This window comes from Pteronotus mesoamericanus, unplaced genomic scaffold, assembly GCF_021234165.1.
Source record: "Pteronotus mesoamericanus isolate MK-2021 breed Mesoamerican mustached bat unplaced genomic scaffold, CSHL_Meso_final contig_52, whole genome shotgun sequence".
Lineage (NCBI taxonomy): Eukaryota > Metazoa > Chordata > Mammalia > Chiroptera > Mormoopidae > Pteronotus > Pteronotus mesoamericanus.
Window position 1 is genome coordinate 12655751 of NW_026555189.1, and position 21931 is coordinate 12677681.

The window sequence follows — 21931 nt, forward strand, 5'->3', positions numbered from 1 at the left end:
ACAGGTAAACTAGCTTGTGAGCGCCATGGAAGCTAGACAGAGGAGGGCTGGCTTCCTGAATTAAAAACCAGAAGCACAGAGAGCCCTGGAGCAGGGTGTGCTGTGCACAGCATGTCGTTACAGAAGACAGGTCTGACAAGTCTCAGAGACGAGCAGGCTAGGTTGAACAAAGTGAGAGCAAGTTTGATCTTGAAGCTAAATGAGAAATCATACATGCCATGAAATAAATGTCTGTTGGGTTAGGGGTGGCTACCAGCACTTGGTGCCCTCACAGCCCACCCTTACGGATGCTTTTGACAGCACATACCATAGATAACTGAAGACTTGTCCAGCCCCCTTACTGTATACCCCAAACAAAGGATCAGCACCAGCTGATGATCAGTAAAGGATAGCTGGATGAATGGATGGATGTAAGGGATTTAGGGCTTCTTCTGGTGAGAGAGGCTGGAAGTTGTGATGTTCTAGGAATCCCAAGAAGGCATCATTGCCTTCTCAGCAGCTGATCTCCCCACACCTGTCCTCTCCCTCAGCCAGATTCAGGAAGAGTTCTGTCCCAGGGCCAATGGGCTAGCCTCCCAACCACTGCTGGCTTCTCCAGATGGCTTCCTTATGTCCCATGAACACTCAGTGAAGACAGGGCGAGTCCAAGTCAACCCTGGTGAGCCTGGCAGTGGTGAAGAGGAATGACAGGGCAGGTGCAGAAGCAGACAGGGAAGACCTCCTTACCAAGTGGCTTGTAGTCATCCTCCAAAGCTCTGTCCCCTTGGGGCCTGAAGCCCCTGCAGAGTAGGACAACAGAAGGCTAAACACATTTCTCCTCCACAAACTCTCAATTCCACTGTCCTCACTAGCTGCCCTCAAATTTAGCAATTCCCCTGCCCAGCATTATGGATTTGGATTCGGGGAGGTCTCCAGACAGAGGAGTTCGGATGTCAGGAAAGAGCATCCATAAGCTTGGGCAACTGCTTTGTACCTAGAGTTATCACAGAGGGAGAATAGAATTACGGGAGACAGAGCTTGAACAATCTGGGGATAAGGAAATTTTGGTTTCAGATTCCAGCTCTACCTGCCAGCTCTTGAATGAGAAAGTTAAGTTCAGCTAGCTGAGCCTCATTTTTCTCTCCTAGAATATGAGGCTGGTCATAACCCTGCCTTGTGGGCTGTCTTGAGGCAAGCACATCAAACATGTAACACAGCTCCCAGCACACAGCAATATTGGCTACCCTGATGTGTCGTCACTGTTGTCACATGCCTTTGCGAAAGAAAGGAAGGCAGCCTCCTGAGCTCTAAGTGTACTGTATCTTCAACGGATATTGGTCAAGCGCCCTCTGTGTGCAGGTGTAGTGCCTTGTGCCAAAAAAAAAAGTGGTTGTGGCCTCACTGAGTTTGCTTGCCAACTTCAACGGGGGCAACCACGACAGACTGCTGTCAGTCGGTTGATGAGGAGGAAGGAGAAGTGTCAGCAAAACCTGAACCTGGGCAATCCAGATGTCCTTGTGTTTAGAGAGAGTAAGACACCAAAGACAGTTTGGATTTGGCAGAGTTCTCTATGATGTGCCCCTCTCTCTAGGCAACTGAATGTCACAGTTCAGGAGTTGCCATCTGAATCCTAGAGACTCCCTAGAGGGCCTTCCTGAGTCAAGCTCCTCTAACTGAGGGCCCTCTAACCTCCCCACAGTTGATGGCACTACTCCAAGGATGTGGGACAGCATGCAAACCAACCTCAGAACAAGAGTCCCAAACTCTGTGGGCTTCACACCTAAGTCACCAGAATATCTGGTTCCCAGAAGCAGCCCAGTCAGATGCCTCTTGGAACTTTGCTTTGGGGACCTTGTGTGCTGGATCCTTTGCACTGCCTGACCAGGCAGAGCCTGGCTGCAAGAGGACCCGAACCATCATTTATTTCCATCAAAAAGCAGCCCTAGGAGTGTTGAAAGGAGTTGCTGGCAAGAGTGCTAAAGAGAAAAGTGGGGATTAGGAAGAAGGCTGAGTGGAAGTGAGGTGTTTTCCCTATTACTGCACTTCTAGAAAGATCATCAATGCCTGCCTTTTGAGGAAGGAAAATATGCAAACTGTGATAAAGCACATCCCCCAAATATGTGCATGCATGTGTGCGTGCGTGTGTGAGGGTGTGGGTGTGTGGGTGGGGGTTCTTGGAACACACAGCTAGAATGAGGACCTGGGGCTGGGAATCCGGTGGAGCCTGCCAAACAAGGACAGGAACTTAGCCTTCAACATTTCCAAGAAAACTAGAGACAGAGGAGACCCAGGATAAGGTGGGTGCAGCCGCAACAAATGCCAGGTCTTTCCTTATTTCTGACTTTGACAAGGTGAGGGCTTCCACGGTGAGGTAGGAGAGATCCTGGCCGCCAGGTCAGCCACCAGCTCTGGGAGGTATGTTGCTGGGACTGGGGGCTCTGATGTCTTGGAAATGACTCATTTCCTTCCACTCAAATAGCCTACTGTCTGCGTTTCTGCTCTATTGTGTAAACGCTCTCTGACTTTGCCCATTTCACTTCCCCAAAGTCCCTCCATTCAGACCCTGGGGAGGTGTAGGTATACTGAGGAAAGCCCTCTTTCCTGAGGCTATTGGGGAAGACGGAGAAAGAGGCTTCTGACATTTCCCGACTCCTGCCTGGAGTCTCCAGGGGTGGACAGGCAGGCTGGGAAGTAAGGTAGGGGAAAGAAAAGGTAAGGATCAGGCGGCCCTTCTTGAATAGAGAGTGCATAAAATTAACTCCTCGTTTCCAGAGACTGTCTCCTCCTCCACGCTCAACCAAAGTGACCCAGCACAGGAAAACCGGACGCCCAGAAGACTGTGAGCACAGAAACACCTGTGTGTGGCTCTAGGGGTGTCCAGGACATATGGCAGGCAGATGGGACACGATGTGGATGGGAGAGGTCACAGGACCGAGGACCACTCTCCGGCAGAATCACCCCAGGCCCTCTCCCTGTTGAGAGCAAGGCTTCTGTCAGAGGGAGAGAAACCTGGGTCGGCCCCATTGGAGTAACGGTGTGGGGAGAGGGGCAGGATGGGGAGCCCGACATGGGAGGTTAGAGGGCGCACGCGCGAGAAGCGGGCCCAGCTCACGGGGGCGCCCTCGGGGTTGGAAGCGTGAGGGCAGTGCCGCCCCCTGGCGGTAGCGCTGCGCGGCGTCGCAGCTCTCTGCTCTCCCGTCTCAAGGTCCTGTGACTTCATTCCTCTCTCGCGAGGCCGCGCTGCTGAGTCGCCTCGGCCGACGGTTGGGATCCCATCGTCGCCCTCTACCCCTCTCCTGCCTCTCTCAGGCCCTCGAGACGAGCCCCTGCCCGCCTGCCCAGACCTGCGCAGCATGCGGCCCGCGGGCCTCGAGTGTCCCCGCATGCTCGGCCAGCGGCCCCTGCTGCGTCTGCTGTTCTTCTTGTCGCTGCTGCAGCAGCCGGTAACCTGCGCCCAGACCACGCCGGGCGCCCCCCGCACCCCGACAGCTCTGGACACCCCCAGCACCCTGCTCACACCCGGCACGCCCAGCGCCCCGACTAGGCCAAGAACCCCTAGCGACTCTACCGTGCCAAGCACCCCTAGTGCCCCGACCTCTCCAGGAACCCCTAGCGCCCCGAATGTATGGGAGCGTGCTCGGACCTTGATGAGAGACTTCCCGCTGGTGGACGGGTGCGTAAGTGCCGGCGGGGGGCGGGGGGTTTGGGGGAGCTGTGGGGGCTGGGTTCACCCCTAGGCTTGGGAGGGGGTCCTGAGTATCAGGCCTAGTGCGGAGGCTCCCTCACACCGCTCCTGGTTGCCCTTTTCCATTATTTATGGTAGCTCTTTCCCCTCCTCTGTAACCTTCTTCCTATCGGGAACGCCTAAGCACAGGCCTCAGGGGATCCTAGTATACTAAATTGTGTGATAATGTGGAATGGGGAATGCCTGCGCCGGCTCAATCCTGGCAACATGTCTTGGTTTATTCCCAGGGGTAAAGGAGTCCTCCCTTTCGCCCCTAACCTGACCCTTCCTTGACCTCCTTCCAGCCACAATGACATGCCCCTGGTCCTGAGGAAGTTTTACCACAACCATCAGCTACAGGATGTTAACCTGCACAATTTCAGCCATGGCCAGACCAGCCTGGACAGGCTTAGAGACGGTCTCGTGGGTGCACAGGTATGCCACAAGGACTCACAAGGTGCCACCGGCTGCTGGGGAATGTGGGGCCCTAGAGATCATGATAAGTTAGTTACATGAGGGCTCAGTTATCATAGTGACCCAAAAAGTGCCGTGACATGGATGCTGGTGGCTGTAGGGGCCATGGTGAACCAGCTTGGTGTGTATCCAGGTACCATGGAACAAGCAGTTCATTACATGTGACCTCTGGGTCCACTGGGTGCTATGTGGGCTGTGGAGGCTATGAAAGGAGGAACTCCAAAGCAGCCCCCGCCCAAGCCAAGCCCTGGCTTTCCCCAGTTCTGGTCAGCCTACGTCCCATGCCAGACCCAGGAACGGGATGCCCTGCGCCTCACCCTGGAGCAAATTGACCTCATCCACCGTATGTGTGCATCCTATTCTGAACTGGAACTTGTGACCTCAGTTAAAGGTAGGCAGGCTGGTGGGGTGGCATTAGGGACTTGCCTGAGCTACCCCAGCCCCTGAAAGTGATCACCTGACTTACTACCCCCAGCTCTGAACAGCACCCAGAAGTTGGCTTGCCTCATTGGTGTGGAAGGCGGCCACTCACTGGACAGTAGCCTCTCCATCTTGCGTACCTTCTATATGTTGGGTGTGCGCTACTTGACACTCACCCACACCTGCAACACACCCTGGTGAGCACAGCGCAGATGGTATGGGCCCACTGCAGCAGGGATCTGCCCAAGATCCTAATGGGACCCAGACTACACATTACCCCTGGGGTCTGGCACAGACCCTGAAGTGGGGAGGGGAGCTGGGTAAACAGAGCAAGACCAGATCTTCAGCAAAGCCCTCCTACTGCCAGACACAGCCCAGCTTGGGTTCCTGCTCTTGCTCTATGGGGGTGTAGGGATAGAACGTTCAGTAGGGTCTTCAGGCTCTTGGGGCCAAATCATGGCCACCAGTCAGCCTGCCTTCTGGCCATCTTTCAGGGCAGAGAGCTCAGCTAAGGGCATCCACTCCTTCTACAACAATGTCAGTGGACTAACCAGTTTTGGTGAGGTGAGAACCCTGGTTTCATACCCTGCCCCACATGCATGTACACATTCCGCCTGTTTCCTACCAATAAATGCACATACATGTGCACCCCTCATGCCTTCTCCTCAACCTGTTCCTGCAGAAGGTGGTGATGGAAATGAACCGCCTGGGCATGATGGTAGACTTGTCCCATGTCTCAGACGCTGTGGCACGACGGGCCCTGGAAGTGTCACAGGCACCTGTGATCTTCTCCCACTCGGCTGCCCGGGGTGTGTGCGAGAATGTGCGGAACGTTCCTGATGATATCCTGCAGCTTCTGGTGAGAGACTGTCCTGGCCCTTGAACCTAAAACAAGAGGTGTAAACTAGTAGTTCCTGAACATGAGCCCCAGCTCCCTCAACTTCCTCAAACCCCAGACTGAACGTCTGCCCCACAAACTCACAATCCGCAGCCCTGAACTCTTGAACCCAACGTAGGGTTCTAGGTGATAAATAGTTCTCTAAATCTTCAAACCCAGGACCAAGACACCACCCAAACTGGGGCTGAGACTCCTCCAGTCACACATACCAGAGAGAGAAAGTCTCTTCTGACTTCAAAGCCAGGGCTGAACACTTTCCTCACAGGGACCCAGCGGGTGAACAGGCAGGTGCTTGCGCTGGGTGGCGGGGGAGGCCAAGCTGAGAGTCCATTTTCCCACCTGTGCAGAAGGAAAATGGTGGCATTGTGATGGTGTCCTTGTCTGTGGGGGTGCTGGAGTGCAACCTGTTAGCCAACGTGTCCACTGTGGCAGGTAAGCCCACTCTGAGCTCTCTGAGTAGCTCTGATTTGGACCTGAAGCTCTGCGGGGATGGGGAGGGACCTCAGAACACCCAACACATTTGACCCACCCATTGGCAATAAACAAAAACCCCAAAATGGACAGCACATAGCACCTTGGTGCCACGTAGAACTGGAACAGAGTGGATAGCGCATTACCGATGGGCGTAAGGGAGGAAGTCAGACATAAAGCCTGGGTGCCTCTGCAGGAGCTCCCAAAGGGCCCTCTTCCTGCCTCTGGCCAAGGGACTGGGAAGCCCCTTGGGTCTCTGTGGTCCTTGTGACTTGTACTCTCTGTCCCTCTCTCATCTTTCACACTAATGGAAGGGAGCACTTATGGGTTCTCAAGGAGACTTGAGGCAGGGTGAATCCTGATGCGAAACGGCCCATAGCGGTGGCTTTGAGATCTACCCTAAATCTGAAGTCCAGTCTGGAGCCAGCTGGGATCACATCAGATCAAAACTCAGGACTCTCAAGTTGGCACTCTGGGTGCCAGGCCATGAAGTAATTGGCCTGCATGGCCTACAGGCTGCAAGAAGGGAAATCAACAGAGTCTAGTCCCCGCTCCCCACCCCTGCCCTGGAAGCCCCACGTTGTTGACTCTCCATCCCCAGATCACTTTGACCACATCAGGACAGTCATTGGATCCAAGTTCATCGGTATCGGTGGAGATTATGATGGGACCAGCCGGTGAGTGCTTCCCTGTGGCTTGTCAGAGGCTGGCTGTGCAGCAGTGGGGCCTTCACAGCCTCCGTGCCCACCACAGCATTGTCCTCATGGTCTTTAGGCTTTGACCACACCCTCAGGTCTGCTGGCCCACCTGGCATCTCCCCTCCCAGGGTCTGTTTCCTGGGCCCCCTGTCTGTGGCCCATTGGCCACACTCTAGGTCACCATATTTGGCTGAGCCACCAGACAGAGCTCATCTGCCCAGCATGTGCATCCAACCCCAGTGCCAGCAGACTCTCTGCCTATGAGCAGACTTTCAGCAACATCTGGTTGCTGAAAGCAGACCATCTTTCTGCTTGCAGTTAGGACTGTGCATGTAGGGGTTCAACCCAGTTCTTAAAAAGCTTTTCTTCTTTTTACATATAGAGAAAAAAATGCATTCAGTGAAAGGCATAGATCTTAATAATACAATTCAAATGAGCTTTGATGAATATTCAAGAAGGTTTAGGTCCTGAAAGATGAAGAGTGGGGGTGCATCATTTACTCTCTCCAAGTCTCCATTCCCCGTATCTGACCAGGGCTGGGTTCAGTGGACCTCGGATGCATGGGGCTGTGGTTCTGAGTCAGGACCAGGGAACAGGTCTGGGGTTCAACAGCTGGTTACCTGGCGGCCATACAGTTTCCCTCAGGGGCTGGAAGATGTGTCCACATACCCAGTGCTGATAGAGGAGCTGCTGAGGCGTGGCTGGAGTGAGGAAGAGCTCCAGGGTGTCCTTCGAGGAAACCTGTTGCGGGTCTTCAGACAGGTGGAACAGGTATGCTGGGCTGGGCAAAAGAGTAACTCGGGAGTCCAAGCAGGTGTATTGGGGGGAAGTGTGGGAGCTGCTGACCACCAACTGCTGCCTCCAGGTGCGGGAGGAAAAGAAGGGGCAGAGGCCCTTAGAGGATGAATTCCCGGTGGAGCAGCTGGACAGCTCTTGCCGCTCCATCCTCCCGCGGCTGCATCAGAGACAGTATGTTGCTCTGGACCGGAAACTAACTGAGACTCCTATGCGTTGGACACCTGAGTTGTCACCTAAGAAGTCATTCTCAAATTCATCCCCACACGTGGTCCCAAGCCTCACAATTATTGCTGCCTTCCCAGTTGTCATTCTGTGGCTCTGGCGACTCACTTAATCTTGTCAGATGTCACTTTGGCAGCTGTGGACACCCCACAAAGATCTCCCTTCATGCATACACAAGTATTTACTGAAAATAAATATTTTAGACTGGAACCAGACGTGAGTGTCTTTCTCTGTGATGGGTCTGAGGGTGCAGGCTCCCAGGGCTGGTGATTGGTGGGGAACCCTGCACCTGAAGAAACTCAGGTGACTGGGCCCAACACTGGAAGACAGTGGGTGGCTCTGGCTGCATGAGGGTGGACCCTACTCTACATTCCCTCTGAATAGCTCACCTCAGTCCCCATCCTGACCCACTGACCAACACCTGGGGATCTTTCAAGGAATTCCAGTTCACTTTCCTAAGTAGAGAACCTGCCTGGATCACAAGTGATCTTTGTTCCTATTTGGACAGAGCCCAGGATGTCAGGCCACATGTGGGCCATGGGCCTCCAATGGCTAGACTGCCCTGGATATAGGCCCGCCACTCCCCGGCCCTACAGGGACTTCCTCTCTGAGAGGCACCAGCTGCGTAAAGACAACCACCCCATCTCACCCCAAGCCATTAATAATAATAGCAACTGCATTAATAGCCAAAATTAAGAGTTAGTGATCACAGCTAAAAATAATAAACATGATGATAGATAATGGCTAATAAAAATAACAGTACTGATAGTCTATGCATATCCCATGGCTGAGCAGTTTCACCCCAAATATATATCCAAGAAGAATGTATGTATACATTTCCCCAAAGACACATGAAATAATAACTATAGCCGTACTATTCATAGTAACCCCAAACCATGCAGTTCGAAGTCAAAGTTCAAGGAGCCAAAGACAAAAGAATATCTTAGAAGTAGTGATTTTTTAAAAAGCACATTAACTTGAGGAACAACAATACTGACAACTGAATTTTCAAGAGAAATAATGGAAATGTATACACAGTGGAATATCTTTAACCTAATGAATGAACATAACTATACCATTCATAGTGGCATCTTGTAAAAGAAATTATAGTAAACTGCAGTTATTTAAAAATTATTTGGTCAAGAGAAATTGTCAAATGTGCCCTCTCTGAACAGAAAATAAACTAAACAAAGAAGTAGATTTCAAAAATACTTTTCATGAATTTGCTTCCATTAAAGCCAGTATAACAAAATTATAATTCCGGTTTGGATATACATAAAATTATAGACATGTGAAATAACATCATGAATTTTAGTATACCGACTTTCCAGCTCTTTAATATTTTTAAACTATTTTAATGTCCTGTAAAGGTTAACCATTAAAAAATACATTAAAATATACATCAAAGCGCACATTTTCCTCTTTCCACAGGCTCCAAGTTGGCTGGGTTCTGCACTGGCACTCAGAAAGCCATAATAACACTCTCTATTCATTTCACTGGTTCTCTCCTTTCTTGACTCCTTTTGGATCAATTGAATAACACTCTGAAATCACCTTAATCCCATTTAAGATCCTTCCAACTGACCTGATCCAGCTCAGGGTCCATTTAGGAAGAAATGGGAAGATGCAAGGGAAGATAGAACCTTAGCGGAAGGTCCTGTGTTGCTGGAGCTCAGGCTTCTGAGATGAGGCCGGAGGGTACTCAGCTGGTGCGGGTGTTCCAAATGGACGTGGCAAGGCTACTCTGTGACAGCCCCAACTTGGACTGAAGCCAGCTGCCACTGCTGGAGAGGCACTGAACAAAAAAAGCATTTCCCTTTTCTCCTTCTGAATTTAAGTTTCCTGCACCACCCTCAGCCTCACAGAGCAGAGAATAGAAGGTTGGACCTGGAGTTTAGAAACAACTGCTTAATAACGAGGATTGCTGCAAGCCTGATTCACTCCTTCGTGTTTCACCTCAAAAGTGTCCATCATGGCTCTCCTCACCTTGGACCCTGGATGTTAACCTGTCTTCTTAGCCCCACAATGCCGCTACTGGAAGAAACAGCCCAAATTGGAAGCACCTCTGGGTTTCCACACTCTCTGGATCTTTGACAAGCAATTTTTTAATATCTTGTTAATTCACTGATGTGATCAGGAAGATGCTTTTTATTAAATTTTGCCCATCTTTTCTAGTTGTTGTCAAAAGGAGTGTAACTTTGATTTACTTAATCAACCAAAACCAGGCATTTAGAATTGTTTATGTATGGATAACATTTTAAAATTTTACTGTAAACATTAAGCCCTCACCTTTCATCTACATTAATATAGGAAACAGCTGTATGTGCAGTACTTTTGCATTTTTAGTAAACTATCAGTGAAGTTATTATGTTGTTTAATATCACTTAAATGAAGACCTCCATGGCAAGTCAGCTAAGGTGTATAAGAGGCCAGAATAAATATTTATTTCTTCCTCTCCCCTCTCGCCCCACCCTCTTCCTGAGAGAACCAAAGCTGGAGGTGGTTGGGTCAGACTTGGCCCTTAACACCAAGGCATGAAGAGGGGGCAGCAATGGACAGGGGCACCAGAAGTCAAGGCCCTTCTCCTGGCGCCCTGAGGGGAAGCTCACTTCCCAGGGAGCCAGCTGGAAGAACAGGGGACAGGTGCAGATGTAAAACTGAGGACAACTCAATTCAGTCTCTGTTGTTGGCCCCTCAGCCTGGTAGGATCTGGTACAGGCCCAGGAGGCTCAGATGCCACCCAAGTGCAGTTCTGAAATCAATTCTCCCTAAATTAGGGCTTTTTCTGCAGAAAACAATGAATTATACCGTTCAGGACTATGGCCAACCTGGAAACCACCTTGTATTGAAGGAGGATTTCTGCCCCAGGTGAAATCATGTGTCAAACCTAAAACCCTCCCCGCACCATGCTCTTAGCACCAAGAGCTCTAACCTGACCTTATCACCCTCCATGCCTTCAAGGGTCTTCCAGTTCCTCCGCCACAGCACAGTCATCCTGCCCAAACCAGACCTTTGCCTGGGCCACTGGCCAACCTGGGATGCCCTCTCCACTCCCCCGGCCGGATCCAGGCCCCATCCTCTCAAGGCTCAGCCACTGCTTTGGTGCCTCCACTAGCGTCCTAAGACCCTGGCCAGCCCTCACCAGCACTACCAACAGATTCCCTCAGCCGGGATAACTGTATCAGAGAAGGAGATAATACATAAATTGACCAGGGAGTTGGTAGCCCCCTTCCCAAGATGGCTATATTAACTGTTTAGTAGGCATAGTCCTCCAGAGTCTTTTTTTTTTTTTTTTTTTTTTTGGTACATATATTAACATGTACAGAAGCAAATTTCAACACTAGATGCTAAAACAAAATGGTCTCCCATAAATTTATTTTTAAATTTCATTTTCATTACATATATAGGAAACTTTTTTTCTGTCAGTCAAGAGAGATCTACCGGTAATTCACTCTTCTGAGTCGGGACTTAGAATTTTATGCAATAGTTGACATGTTGGAGACACATCCCCGCAACTAAAACTCCACATAGACCTGCGACTTGTCTGACTACGGGCGAGATTAGGAACATTCCTAGGCCCTCCCAGATCCCGGCGCTGGCCCACTCCTTTAGTCAGTCTGTCGCTCCAGGAGAGGAGCCTGGCGGAGGGAGGCCGGGCGGAGGGAGCCCGCAATGCGTCGCCAGAGGGCGCTCGCGGCGGGGGCGGGCCTGGCCCATTGGGGTGCTCTCCGGTTGAGGGTAGGAAGGCCGTGCCGCCCCCTGGCGGCCACGCAGTGCGACGCTTTGCTTTGCGGATCCCCGGGCGTTTTCCTGGCATCTTGGCTCTCCTCACGAGGCCGCGCCACTGAGTTGGCTAAAACGACGGTCGGGACCCCGTCGTCGCCATCTGCCCGCCTGCCAGGACCGCTGCAGCATGCGGCCCGCGGTCTTCGAGTGTCTCCGCGTGCTTAGCCCGCAGCCTCTGCTGCGTCTGCTGTTCTTGCTGTCGCTGCTGCCACAGCCAGTAGCCCGTGCCCAGACAAAGTGGGGTGCACCCAGCTCGCCAGCAGAGCTGGGAACCACCAGCGACACGACCACGCCCGGCATCCCTAGTGCCCCAACCCCGCCAGAAACCCTCAAAGCCCGGAGACTGCAGGAGCACGCGCGGGCCTTGATGCGGGACTTCCCGCTAGTGGATGGGTGCGTAGAAGCGGTGTGCGGGCCTGTGGTGGATGAACTCACCCCTAGGCAGGGGAGGGGTCCTGAGCGTGCAGAGTTAGTGAGGAGTCTCCCTCACACCGCCCCTAGTTACACTCCACCATCATTCATGGGCCCCCTTCCCCTCATTATCCTTTCTGGTGGAATCCCTAACTCCCAAGCTGAGCCTCCAGAGGTCTCCGTGTGGTCTGTGTGAGGCAAGAGGGTAGAGTGGGACAGAACGGTGGGACAAGACAGGACAGACCCATGCAGGTTGCCATGTCCTGCCTCACCTGGAGCTCATGGTCCTGCTCTAACCTCGCCTTGTCGCCCCCAGCCACAACCATCTACCCCTGCTCCTGAGAGAGCTTTTTCAGAACAGACTACAAGATGTTAACCTACGCAACTTCAGTTTCGGCCAGACCAGCCTGGACAAGCTTAGGGATGGCCTCGTGGGTGCCCAGGTAAAACAGGGACACACGGGATGCCACAACATGGCTTCTGGGGAACATGGAGGCCACAGAAACCTAAGTAGGCAGTCCTCTCGGTGACTAGGTATAGAACATACAATGTGTCACCGAATGGCTGCTGGGGAGTTTGGAGGTATTGGAGGCCAAGACAAGCTGGCCACATGGGTTCCTAGGTTCTGTGGAGAAGCACAGAAAGTGACCAGAAAAATCCCTGGTTATTGTGAGAAATGCTGGAATCACAAAGGACTTGGTGGATTAGCCTTGGGGCATCCACACAGCACATGGACAAACAGCATGCAATGACGATGTGTCATAAGTTCAGAGTTTGGCTGCTGGCTGCAAGCTGAATAGTCATTAAGGTGCCATGGGGTCATGCAGTGCCTCAGTTGGGCCACTGACCCAGATGAGTACCTTGGGGGCAGAGAAGGAGTGCCAGGTCAAGGCCTGATCTCATCCTGGACCCCTGGGCCCTACCCCTAGTTCTGGTCAGCCTACGCCCCTTGCCAGACCCAGGACCAGGATGCCGTGCGCCTCACGCTGGAGCAGATTGATCTCATTCGTCGTATGTGTGCTTCCTACACTGAACTGGAGCTCGTGACCTCAGCCGAAGGTGGGCTGTCGAATCGGGGGATAATCAAGGGCTTACTCTGGTGCTTCTGGCTCTGGCCCCTGAACATAGCACTGAGCATAACCAGGCACAGCACTTGATTATCCACCCTCTTCTAGATCTGAACAGCACTCAAAAGCTGGCCTGCCTCATTGGCGTCGAAGGTGGTCACTCACTGGACAGCAGCCTCTCTGTATTGCGTAGTTTTTATCTGCTGGGAGTGCGCTACCTGACGCTCACCTTCACCTGCAGCACACCCTGGTGAGCATAGTGGAATGATAGATGGCACTGCAGGGAAACTGCCAGAGAGGTGAGGACAGAGGAGTCCAGAGAGGGAGGCTGGACTGCCACAGGTCCCTCATCCCCCCAGATGGCAGCTGGGCCTTGGTCCTTACCTTGTTCTAGAGGTGGGATGGATGAACAGAGGGAATGCAGAGGCCCCAGGCTCTAATGGCCAAGATGTGGCCCACTAGATTGCCTTCTCTGGCTGTTCTGCAGGGCAGAGAGTTCCACAAAGTTTCAATACCACTTCTACGCCAACGTCAGCGGGTTGACAAACTTTGGTGAGGTGAGTACCCCATTCCCTGCCCTAATCCACCCATTCCTTATAGATTATTGTACATGCGTGCATCCCTGACATACACACACACCCCAAATTTAAAAAAACAAAAACAAAAACAAAACCAAACCTCTCCCACAGAAGGTGGTAGGGGAAATGAACCGCCTGGGCATGATGGTGGACTTGTCCCATGCATCGGACACCTTGGTGCAACAAGTGCTGAAGGTATCAAGGGCTCCTGTGATCTTCTCCCACTCAGCTGCCAGAGCTGTGTGTGACAATGTGCTGAATGTTCCTGATGACATCCTGCAACTTCTGGTGAGTGGCTACCTCAGCCCTCAAACCTAGGGCTAAGCATGAGTCATACAAAGATTCTTGACCCTGAACAAAGCTACCAGGCCAGGTCTCACTTTTGGACCCAAGGCCAGTTAATCCTCCCAATCTCTGAAACTCAAGTCCAATCAGTTCCACTCAGGAACCCACTCTGGAACTTCACCAGAGGAGGTGAAGTATCTTCCAGCCCCTCAAGCCAGGACTGGGCACTGTCCCACCAGGGCCCTGGGGACACAAGGGGCAGGCCAGTAGACTAGAAGGGCCAAACTAAGTATCCACTTGTTTATCCCTGTAGAAGAAGAATGGTGGCATCGTGATGGTGACGCTGTCCATGGGGGTTTTACAGTGCAACCTTTTTGCTAACGTGTCCACTGTGGCAGGTGAGCCCCACCTCAATTCCTTGTGCAGTTCTAGCTTGGGCCTGTGGCCATCGGGGCCCTCAGGACAGCTCCAGCTGTCTAGCACACCTCTTGGGCAAGGGACAGACTTCCCAACAACCCAGGGGAGTACATACGGCTCTTCACTACCTCCCAGATGTGGACCCACAGTCAATGTTGATGGGGTTGGGCAGGCAGTTCTGCGTCTGCATCTTATTTTTACTCCCACCCCTCTGGACAGGGCAAGCAGAGCCCCAGCTAGGCTCCCAAGGTGGCTCCTGAGCAGGAAAAGTTCCGAAGGGGTGGCTCTGAGGTTCACTCTAGGTCCAGTGTCCAGCCTGTAGCCCTGTCAGAACTCACAGCAGGCCAGGAGCTCTCTGGAATCTGCTGCCATGACCTGGAGTACTGTGAGCAGGGAATTGGCCAGGGCTGAGCTTCCCTGGACCAGGGCTGGTCCCAGGGCCAAACTCCAGCCCAGTGCTGCCCACCACTAACCTCCACTCTCTAGATCACTTTGACCACATCAGAGCAGTCATTGGATCTGAATTCATTGGGATTGGTGGAAATTATGATGGGTCTGGCCGGTGAGTGTTTTCCTGGGGTTTTTCCTGGGCTGCGCTACAGCAGGGAGTTATAGTTCCCCATCTCATGGTCCTCCCATCCTTCAAGCCTCAATGGCAGGCTCTTGCCTTCCAAACAACCTAACGTTTCCCCAGTCCCAGGGCCTGTTTCCTGGGCTCTCCCTGTCCCTTCTGTGGCCCACTGGACCCCCTGCTGCTCCAGGTCCTCACCCTAGTTAACTACTCCCCTCCTCTGGGCAGAGCTCATCTGTCCTGCACGAGCTCCACTCTCAGCGCAGCAGATCTGTTGTGAACTGATCATCTGCTCAATGGTTAGATGCTGCAGAAGTCCAGTCTCCAAGGAGCTTCCTAAGTTGCCTTCAGCAGACTGAAGCATATGGCCTTCAATTTCCCATAAGTGACTGGGGCTGTTGGTATAGTGAGCCTAGACCAGTGGTGATCAGGGCCCGGGTCCCACCGCTGGGTGGCTGGTGGCCACACAGGTTTCCTCAGGAGCTGGAGAATGTGTCTACATACCCAGTTCTGATAGAAGAGTTGCTGAGGCGGGGCTGGAGTGAGGAAGAGCTTCAGGGTGTCCTTCGTGGAAATCTGCTGCGGGTCTTCAGACAGGTGGAACAGGTATCAGGCTGGGCTGGGCAAAAGGATGGTTCAGTGGTTTGAGCAGGTGATGGACACGCTGGGGGAGCGACTGCCTGATGACTCCTACCCCCAGGTGAGAGATGAAAGCAGTGGGCAGAGCCCTGCAGAGGATGAGTTTCCGGACAGGCAGGTGGGCAGGTCCTGCCACTCCCATCTCCTGTCTCAGTCTCAGCGTGAGCACCCGGCCACACACCCAGAGGTGTCCAAGAGACCAACCAGTCATATTCTCCAGAGACCCTCAAAAGCCCCCCCACACTCTGTTCTAGGTTTCGTGGTTACTGCCACCTTCTCAATCTTCATCCTGGGGCTCTGGTGACCTGGCCAGTTCCCCAGAGGTCACCTTAGCAAAGTCTCGCAAAGTCTCACAAATTCCCTCTCCTAGTCATCCAGGCACAAGCATATGCTAAGAATAAATATTTTGAGCATCAAACCAGGTGTGAGTGTCCTTTCTCTTTGACATGACAGGGGGCGAGGGGTGGGATCCAGGAGGCTCTTGCATGGTGAGGGGTCTTGTGGTCTAGCTCTAGCTGCCCAAGGTGAGTGGCTCCTAGTGCCCTCCAGCTTTGTCTCATCTCAGGAAGGCAGAGGCATCTTACCATATTTTATGCTGAAAGCCCACAGAACACAAATGAATCAAATTCAGAGTTGACTCCTAGCTGGGGGCATGCTAGAGGCAACCCATTGATGTATCTCTCGCACATCAATGTTTCTCTCCCCATCTTTCTCTTTCCCTTCCCCTAGCTCTAAAAATAAAGAAATAAAATTTAAAAAATGGACAAAATGGGTAAGCTAAATTACATTAAAATTAATAACACGCTTATCATAATTTACCACTAATAAGAGTGAGAAAGCAAGCCACAGAGTGGTAGAAATTTTTATATTTTATTTTTTGAAGATTGTTTTACTTTATTAATTTCTAAAATGAGGGAAAGGGAGGGAGAAAGAGAGGGAAAGAAACATCAGTGTGTGGTTGCCTCTTGTGTTCCCCAAACTGGGGATCTGCCCCACGACCCAGGCATGTGCCCTGATTGGGAACTGAACTAGTGGCCTTTCATTTCACAGGTTAGTGCTCAATCCACTGAGCCACACCAGCCAAGGCAGAAGTTGTTTTTTTTTTAACAGAAAAGTTAATCAATGTTTAGGGATGCATGCTCAGGTCGTGCTTTTATGTAAGAAACCGAGACAGTAATCATTAGCATCAGGTTGTTTAAGATGACAGGTGAAGGAGGCATGAAGGAGCTTCTGGGGCCTGGCAAGGTCTACACCTTGACTTTGGTAGTGGTCATTTAGATGTTTACTTTGTGATAACACATTGAGCTGCCAAATAGTGTGAACAGTCCCTATACTGTCCTCTCACTCCCCACTCTCCCAGCAATCACCTGAAACGTTTTTAACTGTTAGTATTTACTGGCATTTTCCTCCATACTCCTAAATAATACAATATATAACTGACAGCTATTTAGTCATCAATTTCATGATTATTCATTGAATCAGAAATTTGAAAATTGCAGATTTTTAGCTCTTACTCCCTTCTTTTCCTCTCACCATCCTCTAAATATTAGAATTATTTAATTAATTATATACTAGGGTTTTTTGTTTGTTTTTAAAAAGCTTTATTGACATATAATTCATATACCATACAATTCACCCATTTAAAATGTACAGTTCAATGGTTATTGTATATTACATTATTTTTAAGTTGTCAAGATATATAAGATAAATTTGCCATTTTAAACCTTTTTTGGTAATTTTTTTAAGGACTTATTTATTTTTAGAGAGAGGGGATGAGTAGGAGAAAGAGTGGGAGAGAAACATCAATGTGTGGTTGCCTCTCACTGGCCGCTCACTGGGGACCTGGCCTGCAACCCAGGCACACGCCCTGACTTGGAATCAAACCAGCGACCCTTTGCAGGCCAGTGCTCAATCCACTGAGCCACACCAGCCAGGGCCATTTAAAACATTTTTAAGAAGACAAATCAGTGACATTAATTTCACTTACAAATACTGTGCAAACATCACCACTACTTCCAAAACTTTTTCATTACATCAAATAAAAACTTTGCATTCATTAGGCATGATTCCCCATTGGCCCTTGGCTCAGCTCCTGGTGACCGCTATTCTACTTTCAGTCTCTACGAATTTTTCTATTTCAGCCAACTTATATAAGGGAAATTATACAACTGTCCTTTTGCATCTAGCTTATTCATATAACATAATGTCTTTCAAGGTTCACCCATGTTGCAGCATATATCAGACTTTATTTCCTTTTATGGATGAATAACAGTCCCTGGGGTGCATAGATCACAGTTTGTTATCTATTCACCTGTTGATGGAAAAGAAACAGGTTATCTCCATCTTTTGGCTACGCCATAAACATTGGCATACAGGTATCTGTTTGAGTCCTTACTTTTAATTCTTTTGCGTATATGCATAGGATGGAATTGCTGGGTCACACTGTAATTTTAGGTTTAGCTTTGTGCAAAACCACCAAATTGTTTTCAATAGCAGCTGTGCCATTTTACATCCCCACCCCAGCAATGTACAAGGGTTTCAATTTCTCCACATCCTCCCCAGCTCTTATCTTTCTTTCTTTTTTTATAATAGCTAATGTAAAGCGTGTGAAATGATATCTCAATCACCAATCTCACATTGTGGTTTTGATTGTGTTTATCTAATAGCTCATGATGTTGAGCTTCTTTTCCTGTGCTTATTGGCTATTTACTTGTATATCCCTAAGCTGCAAGTCAGTGAGTGTCCTTTCTCGCTCTCTGAAGCCATTTTTGGACTGGCTTGGGAAGTCATCCTGTTCCCCCAACAGGGCCTCATGGTGTAATAACATTTCTATCCTCTTGGAGTGCATGTAGCTTTATTAGTCTTGACAACTGAATGAAATTTTGGAGAGGATGGGTCTATCCTGTTTCTACGGGGTGACCTCAATGCATTGTCAGGGCAATGGTTATTTCATCTAAAGCTAATTTAACCTGACTACTAAGGCAATGCCTTTCTTACGCACCAATCAATGGTGCGTATGTCAAAAGGTCTTTCCCTCTAGCTGGCAGGAACACAAACTATGTGAGCTCCAGGAATTATTCGGCCAATATCTTTCCAGTGGTTCCTTCTCTGGTCTTGTATGAACTTCCTCTTATGTGTGTACAGATCAATCTTCTGGCTGACTCAAAGGGACCCTCTATAGATCTCCAGGCTTCTCTTTTTGTGTAGCATCCTCCTCAATGGTATTCTGTCTGTCCTGCAAATTCCAGCTGCTTTGGCTTTCCCGAATGCAGAGATTTTTTTTTCCTTCTCAATTCAGCAAGACCATTGGGTTCTGAGTTGAGGTTCCCCACTCCTCCCACTCCCAAACTACAGTATGGAATTTATCTCTAGGGAATAAGCTAGTACAATCATAAGGCTCACACCATTTATTTCTCTTCCACCTGGCATCACAGTCCTGTATCACCTATTGCCCAATGTCTCAAAACCACCGTTTTATACAGTTCTATTTAATATACACAGAAATGTAAATTTGGCCCCTATTGTGCCATCATGGTTGGAAGCAGAAATTCCACTGAGGTATTCTTTACAACCAATGATCGGTTTCTGTAAGTGTCCCAAGTACACTTGACAAAAATATATAATTTTCCAATTACTAGATACAGAACTATATACATGTCCATTAGGTCAAGCTCATTAATTGCATCGTTAAAATCTTTCCTATCCCTGCTGGGGGGTTTTTCTTGACCTATTTGTAACCATGACAGTTGTGTTGAAATCTTCTACAGTGATGGTATATTAGCTCTAGAAATTTCTTTTTATTGAAATGAACTTAACATACCATAAACTTAACCATTTTAAAATGAATAATTCAGTAACATTTAGTACATTCACAATGTTGTGTAACCACCACCTCTATCCACTGGGCCACACCAGTCAGGGCTCCAACTTTCTAATTCATTCTCAACTATAACTTCCTGCTATTAGATCACCTACTGTGTTCTTTGTTTCAAATATTATTGCAGTAATTTTTATACCTGGTGCTATATTTCTTGGATACTTCTTCCATCCACAGATGAGTGCTATGCCTTCCCATCCCTTTTTGAATCTGGGCTTTGTAACTACTTGACCTGTAAAATACGCAGAAGTGATAGTGTGCCTGTTTCCAGGCCCAGGCCTAGGCCTAGAGAAACTGTTAGCATCTACTCCCTGCTCCTTGGGAGGCTTATCCACAGACTGCTGCCACTAAAGCATGAGGAAGCCACACAGTCCATAGACAGGTCCGCATGCAGAGGACCAGTGCTCTGCTCCACAGTCCCACTGAGCTCTTTGCCCACAGACAAAAACAACGTGCTAGTCACATGAGTGAGTCGTCTTGGAAGTAAATCCTCTGGCCCCAACTGATGCCATGTGAAGTAGAGATAAGCTTTACTCAACTTAAGGGTTTGTGAACAAATGAATGTTTTTGTTAATTGTTGTTTTAAGCTACTATGTATTGGGGTAATTTGTTATGTAGCAATAAATCACTGGAACAATTTTATTTCTCATATCTTATATTTCTCCTTTTTAATATTTCCCTGTTTCATACTGCTGATAGTCTCCCTTATCTTTTGTTAGACTAATTTTGAATTGCTGATCAATGTATTCTAATAATTTTCCTGATACATCTTTTCTTTTGAAATGTCTTTGCTTCTCAAATGTATTTTTCGTTTTGCCTGTGAGTACCCTGATGGTGCAGGCTACTTGGTCAGTCAATGAATGGTACGGGAGAAGTTGTATCCTAGGCACAGAGTACCCCAGTTTGTCAGTTGGCCTTTAGTGGCCTATCTCCCTGACACAGCACCTGACCCCACCCCTCAGGAAAGAGGCCATGTGTGGTGACAGGATAGGAGCAGTGTGAACACTGCTGAGAACATGTGTTTGTCTAACTTATAAACCCCAGACACTCTTGTTAAAGGCTTGTACTGCACCCTGGCATGCACCCTGGGGCCAGGGACTGAGGATACCAAAGTGAGAAGACAAAAAGGGTCCTGCTCTTGTGAAATACCCAATCTAGTGGGCACGAAAAACATTAACCAAAGACCCCACAATGCATTTCTTGGTGCAGTGAGGACTATGAAGGGCAAGTGCCCCAGGGGAACACAACGCAGGGAGGGTAATGTAGGGGTGTGGGAGGTGTGTCAGAGAAGTCTTCTGGGGAGGAGGTGGTGCTCCGGGCTAAGAACGACTCGGTATGGAGGAATTTGGTAAGTGAGGGTAGGGGCAGAGAGTCAAAAGGCATTCCGTCAGAGTGAACAGCAAGTGATTTGCAGAAACTCCCTGAGTTTGAGGAAGTGAAAGAGAACGGAAGGGCTGAGGCTGGGCAGGAGGATGGGGAGAGGTGCAACCGGAGAGGCTGAGGGGTCAGATGGAGCAGGGTCTTGTGGGCCAAGGGAAGAGCCTGGGCTTTCTCTTTAGAAGAGGTTGCTCAGCCAGGAGCACTGGGAGAGCAAGAAGTCCATTTGGAAGGCTGCGACTGTGGGCAGCTGAAGGTAGTGTGAGGGGTAGGAAGTCAAGTGGACAGGCCCTGGCTGGGATGACTATGAGGCAGGGGCCAGAATGGTGGTCAGCTCCGAGGTCCTCCTGCAAGGCCCAGGGACTCTGATTCCTGATTCTGCCCTGGAGCTGGAGGCTGGGAAGAGGCGGCAGTCAGAGGACGGGGTCAGAGATTGGATGGGAAGACACCACTGATTCTGATGTTCTAAAGCCTGGTGAGCCATAAAGGGGAGAAAAATGGAGACAGAGAAGTAAGATGGGCTCTAGGGTTTTCTGATAGAGAAACTGCTGAAAGGACACCTAGACAGATAAAGATGTTAAAGTAAAGCCAACTGCATACGTTACCTGAAGCAGTGTAGAAAGTGAAAGAAAAACGACAAACAAGTAAACGACTTGAGTAAACGAACTCTCAGGAAGTGAGACGGTAAAAAATAAAATTAAGATGAAACAATTTGCCTAAAGAATTGAATGTAGTGCCCCAAAGAGGCAAAAAAGGTCAGGAGAGGGGTGTGGAGGCAGCAGCCTCCAGGGAAGGAGCCAGAATCCCCAGCTGCCTCCACCAGGGAGGGGCTCTGAGGAGAGGTGGGATGATGGCAATGGATAGGGGGTAGGAGGAATGGTGGAAGGCCCTGAGAAGGATGGGGAGGACCTCTGCAATCCCGGACAGGTCCTGCCCATCATTCCCTGTTCCTCAGTAGCAGAAAAGTCGCTGAACGTTTAGTAGACACCTCGTGTTGCCCTCAGAGAGCTCCAAGAGATGGAAGCACATTTCCTCATTTTACAAGTACCACATCTGGGGGTCCTGGGGCTCCTGGGGCTCAGAGAGTGCAGTTCCTCACCCAAGGTCACACAGCAATCAAGCCCTTGCTACGGCGTGGAGTTACTAGTAATACCCGCTCCAGAGGGGCTTCACTCCTCCGGGCCCCCCTAGGGGAGGAGCCAGCCCAGCCCCTCCTGCTCCCCGCCCCCGAGGGGCGGC

The 21931-nt window shown here is 50.0% G+C and overlaps 2 protein-coding genes across 2 annotated transcripts; both read left to right on the forward strand.

The window, feature by feature from the left end:
- The first annotated feature begins 3230 nt into the window (after window positions 1-3230).
- Window positions 3231-7832, forward strand: LOC129075073 (dipeptidase 2-like). Its single transcript, XM_054579039.1, has 10 exons — window positions 3231-3652; window positions 4009-4138; window positions 4439-4568; window positions 4653-4794; window positions 5092-5161; window positions 5280-5456; window positions 5843-5927; window positions 6568-6643; window positions 7300-7435; window positions 7530-7832. Exons 1-10 carry the CDS (start codon window positions 3333-3335, stop codon window positions 7794-7796), a joined length of 1533 nt encoding a protein of 510 aa, XP_054435014.1. The 5' UTR covers window positions 3231-3332; the 3' UTR covers window positions 7797-7832.
- Window positions 7833-11513: 3681 nt separating this feature from the next.
- LOC129075075 (dipeptidase 3-like) lies at window positions 11514-15742 on the forward strand. The gene is made up of 10 exons (XM_054579040.1): window positions 11514-11863; window positions 12198-12324; window positions 12811-12940; window positions 13057-13198; window positions 13436-13505; window positions 13638-13814; window positions 14125-14209; window positions 14715-14790; window positions 15270-15405; window positions 15500-15742. Exons 1-10 carry the CDS (start codon window positions 11598-11600, stop codon window positions 15740-15742), a joined length of 1452 nt encoding a protein of 483 aa, XP_054435015.1. The 5' UTR covers window positions 11514-11597.
- Window positions 15743-21931: the final 6189 nt, after the last annotated feature.